The 18,648-nt window shown below is 39.2% G+C and overlaps 2 protein-coding genes across 10 annotated transcripts; both read left to right on the forward strand.

The window, feature by feature from the left end:
• Nucleotides 1–278: 278 nt before the first annotated feature.
• LOC144949580 (very-long-chain (3R)-3-hydroxyacyl-CoA dehydratase-like) lies at nucleotides 279–8,926 on the forward strand. 2 transcript variants are annotated; one of them, XM_078879529.1, is made up of 9 exons: nucleotides 279–514; nucleotides 700–775; nucleotides 2,833–2,878; nucleotides 3,393–3,503; nucleotides 3,623–3,750; nucleotides 4,426–4,538; nucleotides 5,539–5,645; nucleotides 6,728–6,862; nucleotides 7,058–8,926. In XM_078879529.1, exons 2-9 carry the CDS (start codon nucleotides 710–712, stop codon nucleotides 7,132–7,134), a joined length of 783 nt encoding a protein of 260 aa, XP_078735655.1. In that variant the 5' UTR covers nucleotides 279–514; nucleotides 700–709; the 3' UTR covers nucleotides 7,135–8,926. The 2 variants fall into 2 exon arrangements, with proteins under 2 accessions (XP_078735655.1, XP_078735664.1); XM_078879538.1 differs by having other exon boundaries at nucleotides 279–775.
• Nucleotides 8,927–10,620: 1,694 nt separating this feature from the next.
• On the forward strand, nucleotides 10,621–18,391 carry MTFMT (mitochondrial methionyl-tRNA formyltransferase). Of its 8 annotated transcripts, none has more exons than XM_078885945.1 (11): nucleotides 10,621–10,747; nucleotides 10,995–11,147; nucleotides 12,141–12,872; nucleotides 13,232–13,459; nucleotides 13,862–13,984; nucleotides 14,200–14,302; nucleotides 14,427–14,502; nucleotides 15,382–15,473; nucleotides 15,632–15,713; nucleotides 17,779–17,858; nucleotides 18,031–18,391. In XM_078885945.1, exons 3-11 carry the CDS (start codon nucleotides 12,286–12,288, stop codon nucleotides 18,274–18,276), a joined length of 1,617 nt encoding a protein of 538 aa, XP_078742071.1. In that variant the 5' UTR covers nucleotides 10,621–10,747; nucleotides 10,995–11,147; nucleotides 12,141–12,285; the 3' UTR covers nucleotides 18,277–18,391. The 8 variants fall into 8 exon arrangements, with proteins under 8 accessions (XP_078742071.1, XP_078742070.1, XP_078742072.1 ...); XM_078885946.1 differs by having other exon boundaries at nucleotides 10,698–10,747; nucleotides 11,072–11,147; XM_078885944.1 differs by lacking the exon at nucleotides 10,995–11,147.
• Nucleotides 18,392–18,648: the final 257 nt, after the last annotated feature.

Here is an 18,648-nt window from a genome sequence, read left to right on the forward strand (position 1 = left end):
GGAACACAAACAATAACGGTATTTTCTTTAGTACTCCGGTTTTATCCGCAGTAGTTCAGCGCGACAGGATATATGCACACATCCTGTCTTTTAAAAAAATTACATCCATGGAGTTTAAAGCAGTGCCAATACTTTGTATAAGTTGACCAAAACAAGTGGCCGCTATACGCAGAACAACCACGTGTAAAACGAATTCGCACGGTAATTAAAGTTTTGAGCGAATTTACACAACTGAAGAAGGATTTATTGTTTTTTTTAAGCGGTGCATTCTTCTTTTATACGTCTGGCTGCTGGTGGGAAGCATTCAAAACACGACGTTCCCCCGTCCTGGCCTGCTTCGTTTTGCTTCCGCAGGCCACAAAACCCAGCCCCCTTTTTGCCAAGACCGGATTTGGTTAATCTTTCCCACCCCCAGAAAAGCGAGAGAGAGACACACAAAAAACCTTTTCAGCCAAGAAAAACTGCATTTTTCAGTAACAGCTGCCGGGTGCTGGCATTACTTCTGGTTTATAACGTAAGTGTTTAACGTTTTATTAAGACACACACACATTGCATCCCTTTGGGGCAGGGTTATCTTACAACGAGTTAACGCACAGGGCACTTGCATGGCCCCTCCCTAAAGGGAACTTGTGAGCATTTCGGGCACCGAAACGTTTATGTATAACGAAATGTAACCGTGCTATAAATATATATCCTCAGAACAAGCATAATGGCTATGAAAACTACTAGGTTCAGGCCAACAGGAGTGGGCAGAGCGCAAGCATTGGACAGAAAGGTGAGTGTAAAAGTTGAGTTTTGGAAGCTTAGATAATGCAAAGATCCTCTCTAAATGCATGTTACTGTATAGTCTAAACTCTCCGCCGAATGCGTTGACTTGATTGTATGGTTCCGTATTTCATACGGTCGCTTGGCTGTTCTTGAATCTAATGTATGAAGACCAGAGTATAGTTGTTGAGTGGTTCCATCGAATTGTTTACAATGTTATTCGTTTAGGGTGACGGTGCACGGTTTCTTTAAAATGTAAACCGTAAGGCGACATCAAGTTCACTGGTGCATACTGAATGGTTTTAACTTTATATTCTTTGGTTCTCTCTGTAAAGTCACGTAGATAGGTACAAATGAATAAAGATAAAATAATAAAAAAAAACTACGACGTTTCGATCACAACACAAGCGAACGTCATCGCTTGTGTTGTGATCGAAACGTCATCGCTTGTGTTGTGATCGAAACGTCGTAGTTTTTTGTTTATTTTATCTTTATTATTTTTATTAATTTGTACCTATCTACGTGACTTTACCGAAAGACCCAAATAATATGATTTCCTGCAGTCACGAAAGCTTTAAGTCAATGATTTAACTTTATATTGCTTCAGCTTGGGAGAAGCAGCGTGTCTTTGTTTATGTTTCAAGAGCAACGTACGACTACTTGGTATTTAAATGATGTGCTGTGAGACTCCTGGAGCACGTAAGGTCCTTTCATGTGGGATGTTGATCATCTATTGTCTTGGTATTCTCTTCGCAATAATGACTCGATTTCAGTCGAGTTGGGACCAACTCAACCTTCTGGAATAGATACATCGGAAGTCAACGGTGGCATTCAGGCAGCAACTCGCATTAAAGAGCACCTTGACCATGTGCTTTTAAAGTTCCGTATACTGTTTCGCGAAAACATTAAACTAACATCAAATTCCAGGTGACAGTGTTTGCATCGGTGGTGAACATCCCATATCTGAATGTGTTCTCGGCTGTACTTATTTTAAATACTGTTCTTACTGAGTGGAGTTGATATTCTAGTTACTGTCTGTACTTTATTAAGTGCAATGTGTATATATTAGTCTTAAGTAATGCAGTGTGCTCTAGAACAGAGTACTGTCATGTCATTATGTTGCAGGATAATGCAGTACTGTATAGAGTATAGACGAAGTGTGGACTTCATGGCTTATTTGACTGCCATCTAGCGGGTAATGACAGTATTGTGCTCTAGATTTGAAGCTGTTGTGACTGCAAGGATTCATACTCTTAGTCACGTAGGTAAAAAAAATGAAAACAACTCAATTAAATCATGATGACGGACGCTTGTGTTGCTCCCGAAACGTCGTGATTTTATTTAGTTTTCATTTTTTTTTTAAATTACCTACGTGACTTTACCCAAAAAAACAGACAGTATTGTGCTCTATAACAAAAGTACGACTGATGATTCTGAGCACATACGTACATCAACAAACACTTGTATCAGTGACTTAAAACTTTCGTTGACTGCAGGAATTAATATTCTTTGGTTCTTTCGGTAAAGTCACGGAGATGATGACGACCGCTTGTGTTGCGATCAAAACATCGTGAGTTTTTTTGGTTTCAATGAATTTTTGTATAATTTTTTTTTTCCATCTACGTGACTTTACCGAAAGAACCAAATAATAATTACATCAGTGAATAAAATGTAAACACTAAACATACATCCTGACTTATACTCCTTAAATACACTGACATCAGTGTGACATTTAATTTTACAGAACATAAGTTCAGGACGTACAATTATAAAAAAAAAACATAAAAAAGTATTTTTAACATTTCAATTTCTCGTGTCTCAAGTCCCATGTAATGTGTACAGCTTTCTTAACGATGACTGAAAATTATGAGTCGAAATGCCAAGCAGATGTGAAAGATCACTGATGCGTATATAATTATCAAGTGGCGATTGAAATTGTTGCACTATCTACACTAGTATTATTACGTATAATAACAGTGAACCCTTTTAATCATCAACTCCCTACTCTCGTATTAAAATGCTATGGCGTTTTGCTTTTTCTTCACTTTTTTTTGCCCACGGATGAAGAATTCACAAGGAAGCAGCGAATCTTCATTCGATGTCAGTAGTTCATGTGAGTGGCACACTCTTTCATGTTCCCAGCATTACACTACATAAGGTGGACACCACACACTACCCAAGTTACAGTTACTCTTGGTATTGTTATTGTTTTAAAGCTTAATATATTTTTTTCTAAAATATATCACACTGATGTTGCTGTTTTAATCCATCCGTAAAGGTTCAACACTAGATTTTTATTCCATTGCATTGTTATTCAGCGTGAAAGGGCCACTGGTGTTAAGTGTTGACAAAAGGGTCATCATTTATTCGTGTAAGAATTACAGTATTACTAGTGTTTTTGGTACAGTACTCGAAATATCAAATGTAGTAATCATATACAGCATGGATACGCTGTACATGTGATAAATGTCCATTGTTTGCCAGATAAATTAAAACGTCAATTTAACCTAGACTCAATTATGTAAAATTCCCTTTTATAACACTAATATTTTTCCAGTTTAAAAGGACAGATACATCAGAGTAAGTAAGCAAAAGTCTAAAGCATAACCACCCTTTTCTTGTGGCAGATTTTGAACCAGCAAGGAAGTACTACTTATTTATTTACTCCCTCATGCAGTTCCTTGGACATTCTTGGGTATTTGTCAACATGACCGTTCGCATGCTTCATTTTGGAGAAGGTACGGATAGAAATAAACCACCGTGTACAGATATATTGTTTTATTTACAACTCGGAATATACTACTTTTTACAATTTTGTCCATAACCGTTATTAATTGGAGTCTATTTTACTCTGCAGACTCAATGATAGATACTTTTTATGCAATCGGCGAAGTGATGAGTTACTGTCAAGCTTTGTCGCTTCTGGAGGTAATCAATTCGCTACTGGGCCTCTCGAAAAGTGCTCTCATCCCCACGATATTACAGGTGAGATGGAGACACAATACTCTTACAATATGCATTTGGAATACTGTAGCTGAATGACCCAGATATTTGTTTCTTTTATTTCTATGGCGTGAGCAAGACATTTCAGGGCTGCACTTGTATTTGACCATGCAGTACTTCACTGCATGGTCAGTGCGGGTTGGTGAGGATGGGGGGAGTCACCATTATCATCACGATCCATGGACAGATAGCCCGTAGGTGTGCACTGCACATTTCGTCATTTATTTCCACGTTCGTCTTTCTTGTACCAATATTCTCAAGTAGTGCGCATCTTTATGGCACCAATCTCTTATCTCGCCAAGCCATTCTCTGAGGTCTTCCTCTCTTTTTGGTTCCTTCAATTTCAACAACACACTTTTGATGTTCCTGTTGTTGTCCATCCTACATATGTGTCCAACTAGTACCAGTTTCTATGTCATCACTGCCTGCATCAGGTCTTCTATATGAAACCTTTTTCTTACTTCTACGTTGGTCACTCTTTGCTGCCCACACTGCCTACTGTGTACACCTCTTTATTGTGCATGATGGTGGTTGCCCATCCGTGCAATATCCTGACTCAACCGTTGCTTGGCTTCTGTGGTCTGACGGGATCGGGTGCATTCTTGGCGATTTGGTCATAGGATACGATATACTGTATTTCTTGTGTCTTTGGCTTAGGTGCTCAGTAGGAACCTTCTGCTGTTTGTCGTAATCTGGAACCAAGAGGAACTTCAAAACACAGTGGTGGTGTTTGCGGTTTTCTACTTGTGGAGCTCCATTGAAATATTCAGGTGAAAAAGTGCTGAAAACATAGTACACTTTACATTATTGTATACAATGTAGCATTTGGAACTGGTTTATTGCAACGTGTGGCTTGACATCCACATATACTTATTGGGCGAATATAATATGTTGTCATAATTAGGCACTGCTATGTATATAATATAATACAGTAAAGCATCACTTTTCCACTACAGTAATGGTTTTTGGTTTGCTATCGACAGTGCTTCCTTAAGTGTGTCCACCTTCAAAATGAGGCCAATCTGTAATGATAACATTTATAGCAACAATGCAACAAAAAAGTCACTTGAACTTTTGCAGGAGAGTCAATTCACATAGCCCGAAAATACATGCATCAATGTGCGTGGACTGACGGGCGTTTGTTGCTGGTGTGCATTCCACATCGTGTACGGGTGAGTGTGTATGCAGAACCGGATTGGTATTCACAGGGATGTTTATGGTTGAAAACTAAAGTGAAACTTGAGTCTTTGCAAACAAATGTTACTGTATTTAAGATGTCCTGGACAAAGCCATTATTGATTCCACCCACACCTCGCCAATGCTTTCTACCCTCGACCAGAATCCACATCTGCGGCACCGTAGACGCTCGACCTCCACTAGATCGTCCCTCCAAACTGAATTAAAACCACATTCAAGTATAAATGTCACTTTTTTTTCTTGGTTCTTTCGGTAAAGTCACGTAGAAGGGAAGTAATAAAATAATAAAAATAAAACATAATAAAATTATTTTATTATGTTTTAAAATAATAAAAATAAAACATAATAAAATTATTTTATTATGTTTTATTTGTATTATTTTATTACTTCCCTTCTACGTGACTTTACCGAAAGAACCAAGAAGATGAATCCCTGCAGTCACGAAAGCTTTAAATCGAAAAATAAATGTCACTATTTCAGATGGCAAGATATTTACGTAAGAAATGTAGGTATTAATCTTCTCTGAAGAAGTGTAGTACAGTAATGCATTTTCGATGGATGTGTTTCACGTAGGTATCCGTATTACATGCTTGCCAGCCTGAGCATGGAGTGGGAGCTCCTGACATGGCTTCGCTACTCCTTCTGGCTTCCACTCTGCCCGCTGCTCTTGTTTGCTGAAGGTTTGAGCAAACAGATTGCTTGCAATAAATTCAGTACAGTTTTGCATATTTCCGTATAACGATAACTCCTGAATGGCAGATGTAAAAAAGTGTCGCAACACAGGTATGGTATCTGGCTCTCATCTTGTTGAAAAATATATCTTCTGAGTTTTCGTTTTAAATCCATTAATACAGGATAGTAGTTGGTCTTATAATTATGGTAAAGTTTTGTTTTTAGGCTTTGTTGCCTCTCCCCAACAAACGGCTAAATAAGTGCACTGAAAGTCGCTGCTAAACTGCTTGTCGGGAAGTAAATTGTACTGGTAGGAACCACCTGGTTCCACCAGCCCACATGGGATTATTGTGTCCGTCCGTCGTGCATCCAAAAATAGGAGGGGTGGGGCTGGGTGGAGAGGGGAGGGTGGGAAGGGGCTGGGTGGGGAGGGTGGGGAGGGGCTGGGTGGGGAGGGTGGGGAGGGGAGGGTGGGGCTGGGTGGGGGGTGGGAGAGGTGGGGCTGGGTGGGGAGGGGCTGGTCACCCCGTGGTGCCCTTATAAAACTCAACGTTTAACCTACTCACGCCGGCTTGTGCCCGCCCTCACAGTGGGCCACATTTGAGGAATACCCCACGCCGCCGTTGACCCTGGCCATTGACCGAGCAACCCAACGTTCCTACCAGCTCCCTCCGCAGGAATGTGTTGGATAGCTACACTTCTTCAAACCTGTTTGACCAGCAAAGCTTAAACGCTTCTGGAGAGCAACACCCTTTTCCTGTATGCCGAAATCCACACTGTCTCAGAAAATAGATAGGAAACTTGTTTATGTTGTATACACTAATATGAAGAATTGCTCCACATTTTATATACTTCCTGTACTTTATTTAAAATGTTCCTTTCAATGCTTACAGAAGGTCAAACTGCAGCCCTGAAATTGCTCACTCGTGCCACTGCTGGCAGTAAGACCTCCAAAAGAGGGAGATCTTGACAGGCTCTCTAGAGGATATTTGGCCCACTATTCTACACTGGCCAGATGCCTTGAAAAAAGTGGGACTGTCTGTGCTGTGAATAATTTTAATTTGGATCTTCGTGGTTTTTCTCTTTACAGTGATTTGCGTCCTGCAGTCCCTTGAACATTTTGAGCACTCGGGAGAGGTTTTTCTGAATCTCCAGGAGCCACTAAACATATCAGCACTGTTTCCTTACGTACTCTACACTTATTTGCTGCTAATATTGCCACTCAGTAAGACTGATAGTTTTTTTTCCTGTTTTGTCATTTACAGCAAACGGCATTTATGCATTCATGGTTTGCCTCTAATAGGCAAGAATATAGTATAATTGTGTATCATGTTTGTAACTTAATATATGTACATTTTAAATGATGTTCGTCAAAATGTGTATACATTTCAATATTTCTAACTCATATTTCTATTTTCAGGGTTTATCGTCAATTCCCATTATCTTTACAAGCAAAGACAGAAGAACTTGGAAATGCTTAAACAAAAGTTCCAGTAACTATACACACATTGCCAAGTGCCACGTAATTACACCTTTTTTTTCAAAATACTGTATAGACCTCAACTTGTGAGGAACCAAAAATTGCGGATCTTGTTATCTGCAAAATTATCTCTGAATTTACTCCCTTTATCCACGGGAAAAATGTACAGATAATCGTGGATAATGAGTGATTTTTCACCCAAATTCCATTAGTCAAGAACATTCGTGGACAATAGGAAATAATTCCGCAATGATCTTTGGGATAATTGGAAGAATAGGGTCACAAATAAGAGTTTTCACAAACCATACTGCTGCCACAGATAATAGGAGTTATGGGTAATAGGGTTAAAGTTGAATTAGTTATTTTCACTGTATATAACCTTTTATGAAACACATCACATAATTCAAACTGAAATTGAGAAGTGTTTACTACAGTCATGCAGTTTTACATTGAATAAAAAGTACAGTATTACTGCAATACTTGTAGCCATATAGTGAATCTTTAATACATGTATATTTTTTTTTATCTGCCTATTCACTGCCGTCAATTTGAACAATTGTCACGATATGGGGTCATGACTCATTTCTACTTCTCGTCTGTAAGGTGGTTTTCTTTACTTAACTGCATAAAAATCGGTCGTATTTGAATGTATGTATCACCATATGCCTAATCTTTTTATATGGAGCAGTTGTCACATACCAGAACCAATTTTCAACAGCTTTTGACAAAGCATTGCCTTTTTTTCAAATAGTGCCTATTGCATTGAACACAGATTTATATTTGTGAAAAAATCTTACGATTTTTAGTTACCGTAGCTGCATTTCGTTGTGTTATAAGGGCTGTATTTTCAATTTGCAGTGCAAACAGCATACAATTAAAACTTCATTTGTAGAAAATGTTACAAGCATATAGCACTGGAATACAGTACTCTTTGTATGCTTTACATTAAACACGGATTTGAAGCTTTCGTGACTGCAATGATTCATACTCTTAGGTTTTTTCGGTACGTGACTTTACCGAATAAACCTAAGAGCATACATTAAACACGGCTTAACAAAATTTCTCTCGAAATTGAAGTTCAAAATATGTAAAGTTATCATTTCCTGAACTCTTATACCAACTTTGGTCATTGTACAGTGGGAGGTTAGCATTGCAATTGCTGGGTGTGTGGCCATTACAGACAGCTCTAGAGAAGGTAGTGATAGAATACAACAACCCTTATGTCTATAACTAAACTAAATAAACCAATTTTATTTTACCAGGTAAGGCCCACTGAGCTATTTGGCTGTGATTCAGAAGCGACCTGGCCACAGATGACAGCTCAATGAAGTGGCTTATGTGTACATTTATAGCAGCCAAACACTACAAACGCATGTTGATTCTAAATGCGGAGGGAAAACACGTAGGACTCGGAAAAAAATCCACACGACCACGGGGGATAACATGCAAACTCCACATGTACAGGCGTCGGGCTTGGGATCGAACCCACGATCTCTTGTATACCAGACGAGGGAGTGAACATCTCGCTACCAGGGCACCTGTTGACAGCAGAAACCCCAATCACACACCAGTACTTGCACAGGGAGCTTGCACCTTATTGTTTATGCGATGGGTACAGAGTACATACTTGCACGGTATTGGTAGATTACATTGTTGGTGCTCATTTTGCAGTATTGAAACCGAAATGGCAACGTTCTTTGTGCTCTTATTTTCACGTGGAAATAAAAAAACATGCAGTTTATATCGACAACAGGTGGTGTTTTGGGTTTTCATTTGTGCTAAAGCAATTGCTACCTTACACGAAATATATTAAGAGCCAGAAAGTGCGCATAACATGACATTTCATCAATGCAACTTTCTTTTTTATGTATTTTCAACTTCTATCGCTCGCATTGAACATAGCCGACCGTGCTCATCGGAGGTATTTGAGATTATGCTTATTTAACCCTTATTTTATACCAAGGTAAGAGCATATTAAGCTGGAACGTGTCCCTGTTTACAAAGGACAATGTACATCATGCAACAAAATGTGTAATGTAGTCTGGTGGTAATCATTTCAATGAGGCTGTATGACTAATTACTGTAGATAACGGATGTGCAGGTGCTTTCCTCCTTGAGTAACCATACAACCACCAAATGCGTGTGACTCATAAGGACACACTTGATGGGTTGCGAGGTGGCCAGATGGCAGAACAGAAAGTGGGTTGTGAACCAACTTTTACAGACCTTTTGACTGTCATCTCATACTTGTGGGTTGTCTCTGGGTTTTATTCTACAAATGGAATTGGACAACCATACCAAAGCAGGTCCTTCAAAGAGTACATGAGATTACACATTTACACGAAAACAGATGCAGTCCTGTATTTGAAAATATATTACGTACTGCAATACTTTTTAAACTCTTATATTATACGTATTTATTCAAGAAACCAGTGTCTCACAACTTTCAGGAGGGGGTCCTGTTCCGTTTTCAGTCGAGGGCGAGAATTGCTGTTTCCCCAGTCACATGTACACGTACTTTTTTCAAATGTCGGCATAAGGGGCCGTCCATAAATGACGTCACGCACCTAGGGGGGGAGGGTGAGAAATGTGACGTCACATAAAAATGCCCAACTTTAAATGCATATAGACAACACGTTCTACTTAATTTAATATACTTTTTTATAAATGTTTTTTCCTACAACATCAGAGTGCAGTGGCACATTAAATACGCACTACAATGACAATAGTTTAAAGCGATTTGAAGCATGTTTAATATTTTTTTTGGGGGGGGGGAAGAGCTTTGTGACGTCATATTTGAGGGGGGGGGGTCTGACTTTTTGTGACGCCGTGTGACGAGGGGGGGGGGGTCAAAAATCGTCCAAAATCGCGTGACGTCATTTATGGACGGCCCCTAACTATATTTAAAATTCCACCGCGAAACGGACTGCGCATGCCCACCGGTTCGTACACCAACAGTATTAACCAGGGAGGCCCACGGGGCTCGCACCGCCCTACCTACCGCCCGCTTGACCTCCCCATGTCAATAATGAATAACCCCGCATGAATGAATAGGTTGCGAATTGAGATGCAGTGCTGGTGATTTATGTAAGAAAATTTTTAAAGTAACCGCTTCAGTGCAATTAAACATAATAAAGTACTGCGATGTGAGATTTTAAAAAAAACGTTATGAAGGGAAATAATAAAATAATAAAAATACAAATTCTCACGACGTTTCGACTGCAACACAAGCAACCATCATCCGGTGTGAAATCCACAGCAAGAAAATTTGAAAAAATTTGTTTTTTCAAATTTACAAATATAAAACAATAAAAATTCTCACGTTTCGACTGCAACACAAGCAATCATCATCAGGTGTGAAATCCACAGCAAGAAATTTTGAAAAAAGTTTTCTTGCTGTCGTGAGAATTTTTATTGTCTTCTATTTATTTTATTATTTCCCTTCTACGTGACTTTACCGAAAGAACCAAGAATATTCAGACTTGTTTTACTTTATAGCTGTACACGTGAGTGCCTTAAGAGGAGTCGCCTTAAGAGGAGCCGCCTTAAGAGGCCTAGCGCCGTGCGAGGCACAAATCGGCGTAGCAGAGAGAGACACCCACCAAAAAAGCAATCGATAATCCCTTTCAGGTAAGTTACCGCACCAGTGAACGTTATTAATGTTGATTACTTATTTCTTGTTTCGTTTACTAAAATAAGCTCTGGCAAAGGGACTCGGATGTCGGGGGGCAAGGGGTTACGAGGGTTATTGGGTGTCAAAGGTCGGAGCGCCTCCTCTCACGGAAGGGCGAAATGTTCTGCATTGTTTGTGAATTTAATGAAAGGTTATGAAGTCAGCAGTGTTACCTCCAACACACGTGTGTGTATGTGTCCCAAGCCTCCGCTGTGCACTTGGTGACAGAGCGATACACGGTACAGTGCTGGATACTGTACCTCCCCCCTATGTGCACACAGCACGTGTTGGTCGTGGCAGCATTGGCTGGTGGCGTTTGAGGTTATGCTTGAGATTTAACCATTATTTTCGACCAAGGTAAGAGTGAATTATGTCGGAACATGTGTCCCTGTTTACAAAGGGGGAACTAGGAAGGATATTAAGTCAAGGAGAGCAAGTCTAAGCACGTTGACCGGCTAGAGTACACTGTACTGTAATGGTCCGTACGAGATGCCCTCCACGGTAACGAAATTAAAATCTACAATATAGTACTGTATTGTGCAGATACATTTTCGCCTTGCAAGATACAAAAACATGATTACTATGTACATTACGTGGAGATTGTTACGTCATCTTGGGAATTATGTCACATACCTGTCAACCCCTTATTGCAGAACAATGCAGACCTTATTGGTCACCCCGTGTCCTTATAAATCTCAACGTTCATCCTACAACGTCCCATCACAAGGGAGAAACACAAACAAATAGACTAAACATGTTTTGCCCGTATTGAAATAGCTGTACACCGTATGGACCTGGAAACTAAATTTCCCTGTACAAGAATACGGGTGAACCGTATGGCTTGACATGTATGAATTGTCATGGGGTTCATTAACATCCACTTTACAGTTGTAGTTGCCATCTGTCCTAAATTTCCGATGGCATTTTATTTTTGAGGAACCTGTCCTGGGTCTTCCCAGGACCTTAGAAGTCCCCAGTTGGTGTCAGTTTAATTATAATACACCAATCAAGACAATGCATTTATGTGTAGTTTTCCCCATGTTCGGTAATGTCAGAATCTGCTCGTGACGTTTGCACCTTTGGGACTGTTCATTGAAGAATGGGACATGCTCTTGTAGCTTTCAAACGGATGATTTATTTTAATGCAAAATGGCCAAAGTGAAAAAGCACTGACCCATTGGTTACCCAGCAAACCTAATGTCTTCCAGTTCTTACCGTGAGCAAATCGAAATAAAAAAAAACATTGCAGCCAGTAATCGGAAGAAATGGAAATGCAAACTGTGTTCCAGATGAAAAGGCCTCGCATTTTCCTTCACTGTTTCATGAATAAACACGATTTTGTACTTGCAGGACGTGTCGTCACAACAAGGATCACTCCAACCACAACGCAGTGCGTGGGATGGAATGTAGTCACTGTGCGTAGTGGTGCACTGATGGTACTACATGAATAGCAAAAAAGCACTTTTATGCTGAAATTGCTGGCCTTAAACTTAAAATGTACTTCTGGCAATTGAGATGGGCTCAGACAGTCCTCAGAAGCATGGGACGCATGCCTTGTGGACCTACAAGCAGCCAGCAACCAAAGAGTGGTACTGTCTTGAACCTGGTGAAGAGATGTGGCTGCTCAAATGCCACGGAACATGTCCACAATTCAACAACACCCTCTGGCCCTGGGGCTGCTGAATTATGTGGCCGAGATTTATTTTCAAGAACAATATTTTCCAAAAGAGAATCTGGGTTAAGCCCAACCATATTTGTCAACTCGATGAACAAAACACATTCACTTTCTGTGCATAGCAGCTGTTGGCCAGAAGTCTCTGTTTCAGCAAGGAAAGGCTGCAGCTTATTAAAATCAACATCATTGGGCCTGTGTGAAAAGTTCAGGAATAGAATACAAAAGTGTGTGGGTTCACAGAATTCTGCAGTGGGCTACCACATGTCAGCTAAGGCATTAAACAGCGATGATGCCAATGTGTTGGATAATAAACATTCAGAAGTTAGAAAAAAGCCACCGTGGCGTGTTCTTTTTTTTGGCTCTGACAATTTTGCATTGGAATCTTTGCAAGCTTTGAAGAGTGCATGGTAAGTTTTTAATTATAAATGTTTCACTTGGAGAACATGCCTTCAATATGTATATTGCATAAACCCACTTATAAAAAAAAAAAGCTGTCTTAGATTGTAGATGAACATTCATATATATAGGTTGTTCACACATTTGAGTACAATGCTGTTTTAAAATGTTATACGTTTTGTTACATGGTGAATCTTGCTTGTACCTCTGCAATTATGACTTTCTACTTGCATCTTACTCAGGTTATCCCTAAAAGATGTGTTGCATTGAGCCTTAGCCTGGTTATATATAACTTGATTTATTTAAAGGACATTGTGCAGTATATTTTTACAGATGCGTGACTCATCTATGTTGCTTTGTGGGTTTTCAGTAACAGTGGATTGTTGGAGACATTGGAAGTTGTGGCCCTTCCAAAACAAACAATACCGGTACGGAGCCTTGCTTCAGAGCTGGGACTGGTGGTGCATGACTGGCCATATGTACCACCATCTCCATCAATGTCTTTGCCTGATGGACCAACCAGTGTAGGGTTCCATGTTGGTGTTGTTGTATCTTTTGGCTGTCTTCTCAGTCAGGATCTCATCTCCTCTTTCCCATAGTGAGTACCATTTTGATGTTAACAACAACCCCCTGGTAAATTTATGAATGCTGATTTAATCCTTCACATTTGTGATGTTCTTGTTTTCATGGAATGATGACATAAGCTCACGTATAGGAGATAATTAGTTTGTGGGGCAGAGAAATGCCAGTATGTGGGGATGCCTTCAACCAACAGTAGCTACATTATTATTCTTAGGTCTCTCTTTCTAGATCTGTGTCTTCGTGGGATTTCAGTCAGCTTAAAGGCATTATTATACTCTAGCATTATTTAGAATAACCTGAACAATTTATAAAGAAAACTTTACATTTATGAATGGCCAAAATCCTTACTTGTAGCAACGACTTGTGGATATTGTCAAACTTAAAGATTTTGTCTTTTTTGTTATTATTACATTTTCAGCGGAATACTGAATGTTCACCCAAGTCTGCTGCCTCGCTGGAGGGGCTCTTCACCACTTATTCACACGGTGCTGCGTGGAGACACTGTCACTGGCGTCACGGTCATGAAGATCCGCCCACAGAGGTGACACATTGAGCAAATGAACAGCACACACCTTTGTTCTGTCACAACCACCACTTGGCTACCTTCAGTCTTGAGAGTCAAAATTACTTTTATTCATTTCAAATTGTACACGTGTCACAGTGGTGTCATTTACATATCTAATAATCGTATCTATTTCTTTAACACAGTATGTGAAGAACATTTACTATTATGTGTATGTGTTTTTCTTTGGTCAGGTTTGATGTAGGAAATATTTTGCTACAGGAAAAGCATTCTGTCCCACACAGATGCACGGCTGTGGAGTTGCGGAAAATGCTGTCACGTGTCGGAGCAGAGCTGGTCAGATTACACATTCATAATATTTGTGCTTGATATTTGGTTAGCTATTCATATTCTGTATAGTATTTTGTGGGTGTTGATGTATGTCATGTACAATGGATGGTTGTACTGTTTTGTATTACAGCTCATCAAGACACTGTCTGATCTCCCAGGATACACTGAGAAGAGCACAGAGCAACCTAAAGAGGGATTAACATTGGGTGTGTTGCATTAAATGTCATATTTTAAGCTTTTCAAAACAAGTACTGTATGTCTTTTTAATCCGTATATTTTAATTGTCATGACATGGATCAGAAACATGAACATTGACAAAGAAAAAGGAACAAAACGATGAAAAGTGTGCATTTAGACATGGATAAGTACTTGCTTGTTATCAAACTGAGAAATAGAAACACATGGATTAGAGAATATATGCAAATTATGAAACATATTGATGGTTCAGAAACATACATAGCCTTGGGCAGAACACATCACTAGAATAGATGATGGCCGGTGGTCGTGACTAACGATGGAATGGAGGACAAAGGAGATAAGATTGACAGGACGTACATAGAGTGGTCATGGAGAGATGAAATCAGCTCCTATGCAGGAGCTGGATGGATTGTTCTATTGTGAGACCATGAGGGATGGCTGTGGCTTCAGGAGGTATTTATATAACTGACAGAAATACTTACCTTGTCATTTTGACAAATACTTGCAACAATTTAATCTGTAAATCCCATTGTCCAAGGGGGTCAGTCAGTCTTTGATTCTTGCCAATTCATACTTTTATGAATCACCGCATGTACCTCTGATTAGCATGGTTGGCTATGTACGGTGCGAAAGAAGTTCAACATACATACATGAGACCTCAAGCTTGCTATGAACATTGACCACAGTTTGCCTAATTTTACCTTATAGAGAACAATACTTCTGTTGTCTGTGACAATCTGTGCTCATATTGAGCATACACATTTCTACAATGCAATCTAACAAAAAAAACATGTGTTTTGGAGTCATCCTTTGACAAAAGGTATACTATAAATGTTATTTATTGTTAATATTACCATGAGATTCATTTAAATTAATTTCACTCACAGCTCCAAAGGTGAATACGTCCATGTGTTGGGTGAGATGGGACCAACAAACGACAGATTACATTGACAGGCTGTACCGTGCTATTGGGACACAGGTACATTTCTGTCATTACAAAACAAAACTTTAATGCATTTTATTAAACTTTATGTCTTATGAGTATTTCAATATATGTGTGGGTTTTTAATTGTATAAATATTATATGTGTAAAATGAACCAAGTAAACCTGTCATTCAGCATGAGTGTTTCTTTTAGCTTCCTCTCAGGACACAGTGGATGAGCAGACCAATAAAACTGATGAACATGGTGGACATTGAAGATATGTCAACAAGTCTAGGTATATTTACAAGTTTTGTTTTGCAAAACACATTTAACCTGTTCATAATCCAGTAATGGGAAGGATTAGTTATCTGTTGGTTGTCTGGTTGATGGTGAGATTAAGGTACTATGATTTTAGCCTTCAATTTCCGTGACAGCCCCACCATCACGCTGCACATTTGCGGAATTCAATCTTCACCTATTTTTAAGAGGCACGAAAAGGCCCCCACCTATTTCGCCTGGCCTTTGAGTGACACTGTTCATGGCTCCATGCTTCATGGTTATTTATGTCTGTGAAATATTGTGCACATTACAATTGCATTGTAATTGTTGAAAATGAAGTAAAATGCAATGAGCGGTATTTCTTAATGGGTATGGTGGTTATTATCCTGACCTTAATTTTTATTTATATATATACAGTGTAGCTGTGATAAAAACTGTACAAATGTTTGTATTTATTCTCATATAGCTGTAAATTGCTTTGTATATAAACAGAACTAAGTTAAGTAATTTCGATTTAAAGCTTTCGTGACTGCAGGGATTCATCTTCTTGGTTCTTTCGGTAAAGTCACGTAGAAGGGAAGTAATACAATAATAAAAATAAAACATAATAAAACAATTCTCACGACGTTTCGGCCACAACGCAAGCAGCCGTCCTCAGGCGAAGAATGAAACACCACCAAGCTTGGAGCGTATATTTAAGCTGGGTTAGAGGGGGGGAGGTGGGAAGAAGAGCGCCTAGACAAAATAATTTGCATATCAAGAGGAATTCAGCATATGGAAAATGCGTAGGAGGTGGGCTGGGGGGGGTTCCAAATCAATACTATGCCCGTGCATTATGCAGGATTAGCAGCATAAAGCTGACCTGAAACACGGTAGGACAAACACCTCAGCCGTGGCAGATCACTGTTACAACTCAGTGGGCTCACATGACATTGACTTCTTCAAGACAGAGGTTCTCTGCAAGCCATCTGGCTATCATGAGAGATTCGTTCATGAGGCGATCCACATATACAAACACAGAGACAATTTTAACCGAGAAGATGGATTCTGGCTTAGCAATCACTGGAAGGACGTAATAAACCATTTCGATACACATTAGGGTGGGTAGAATAATACATAGTGTTATATTAAAATGTATAAGGTATAGGGTGGTTTATAGCAATACAGTATGTAATTTAATGTTGGGTTTGTCTATGGCAGTATATAGTACGGTATAGACGCGTGTGATGTAAGAGAATAAAGTTTAGATGGAAGCATATTATATAATTTTTTACAACGTAGAATTTTGTATGTATTACTTACTGTTAGTAACTCAGCTTATTGTAGAATATAGTAAGTATACTGATGATGCTATGTAGTTTATACTTTAGTTTGTTATGCAGTTTATACTTTCGTTTTTTACGTGGTTGTTTAGTAACTGCAGCTACATACTATTAACATTCCTTTCCTTTGTTAATGCTACCCCCTCCCCCCCCCCTTTGATGCTGCTAATCCTGCATAATGCACGGGCATAGTATTGATTTGGAACCCCCCCAGCCCACCTCCTACGCATTTTCCATATGCTGAATTCCTCTTGATATGCAAATTATTTTGTCTAGGCGCTCTTCTTCCCACCTCCCCCCCCTCTAACCCAGCTTAAATATACGCTCCAAGCTTGGTGGTGTTTCATTCTTCGCCTGAGGACGGCTGCTTGCGTTGTGGCCAAAACGTCGTGAGAATTGTTTTATTATGTTTTATTTTTATTATTTTATTACTTCCCTTCTACGTGACTTTACCGAAAGAACCAAGAAGAAGTTAAGTAATGATAGTCATATGTCCAGGATGTCTGTTAATGCTTATTATACTTGTTATATATTCAGATATATTTTAAATTAACATTTCAAATATATATGCATGATTACATGGCTTTGGTTTTGCAGAATCAAAGCTAATTTTATGCAACAAATGGGATTTTCACAATGCCTCATGGAAATTGGGTACATATTGCACCTTAATGGTTTCTGATGTGGTTGCTGAGCTGACAAAAAGTATATTTCTTGCCTCGTTCATGTTTTTTTTCCTTCCAATCTTCATGTGTGCAGCAGCCCAAAAGAGGCCAAATGCACATCCTGGAGATCTATACTTTTGCAAGCACTCCAACATGCTGTGTGTGAGGTGTCAGGTATGATTATTCTCTTTGTCTAATTGAAACATTCAATCTTTTAGCAGCTGAGAAAAAAAAAGCCACTTGTTGGCAGCAAGTGTTTAAACAAATATTAAGCAATGTTATCTTTATGAAATATCTTTGACAGGTTGGGTCCCATGTGTAAAACTCTGATGTGATGTTCCCATAGGATGGCTGGGTTGGCTTCCGGACACTTGTGCTGAAGAAGAAACTCTCTGCAAGTGACTTCTACAATGGCTACTTGCACTCTTTTTTCCAAGAAGGGCATCACACAGAAAGCACTGTTGGTCAGAGCACACAGCCGGGCGAGGAGCCTGAAGGAGCTGCAAACTGTCCTGGTAGCTTTCATACGCCTCCATCTGTCATAGGTTGCAATGGCCGCATTGAGAAAAAATCTCATTTTCAAGATTCATAATTCATTATGCTGCTGTGGAATAAAAAATATATTTGGGTTGTTTGTCTGAGCGTATATATTTTTGTAAATATGTAAAATGATCATGCAAAATATTGATGAAAAATAAAGTATGTTAATGTACCAAAAATTCTGTGCTCTGTTTTTATAAATCAACACTTAAACTTCAACCACCTCTGTGGATTATTTATATATTACATGGATACGTTTTTTGTTTCTCCTATAGATATATATTTACTCAGGGAAATATATATTGTATCCCTAACTCATCTGCACGCATTTTCTACAAGTCTTGAGGTTCATTTCACACAGAAGCTCGACCTTTAGTTGTCATGGAAATGCTAGCATGTATTTTTTACAAGATAGCAATTTAGA

Source organism: Lampetra fluviatilis, chromosome 3 (genome assembly GCF_964198595.1).
Source record: "Lampetra fluviatilis chromosome 3, kcLamFluv1.1, whole genome shotgun sequence".
NCBI lineage: Eukaryota > Metazoa > Chordata > Hyperoartia > Petromyzontiformes > Petromyzontidae > Lampetra > Lampetra fluviatilis.

Bases quoted from the DNA above. Each gene is read 5' to 3' on its own strand.
- LOC144949580 (XM_078879538.1), top strand. From the start codon at position 710: ATGGCTATGAAAACTACTAGGTTCAGGCCAACAGGAGTGGGCAGAGCG. The intron at 3,504-3,622 runs GTACGGATAGAA...TTTACTCTGCAG, and splicing joins CATGCTTCATTTTGGAGAAG to ACTCAATGATAGATACTTTT. The intron at 3,751-4,425 runs GTGAGATGGAGA...TCTTTGGCTTAG, and splicing joins TCATCCCCACGATATTACAG to GTGCTCAGTAGGAACCTTCT.
- MTFMT (XM_078885945.1), top strand. From the start codon at position 12,286: ATGTACTTCTGGCAATTGAGATGGGCTCAGACAGTCCTCAGAAGCATG. The intron at 15,474-15,631 runs GTACATTTCTGT...TGTTTCTTTTAG, and splicing joins ACCGTGCTATTGGGACACAG to CTTCCTCTCAGGACACAGTG. The intron at 15,714-17,778 runs GTATATTTACAA...TCATGTGTGCAG, and splicing joins AGATATGTCAACAAGTCTAG to CAGCCCAAAAGAGGCCAAAT.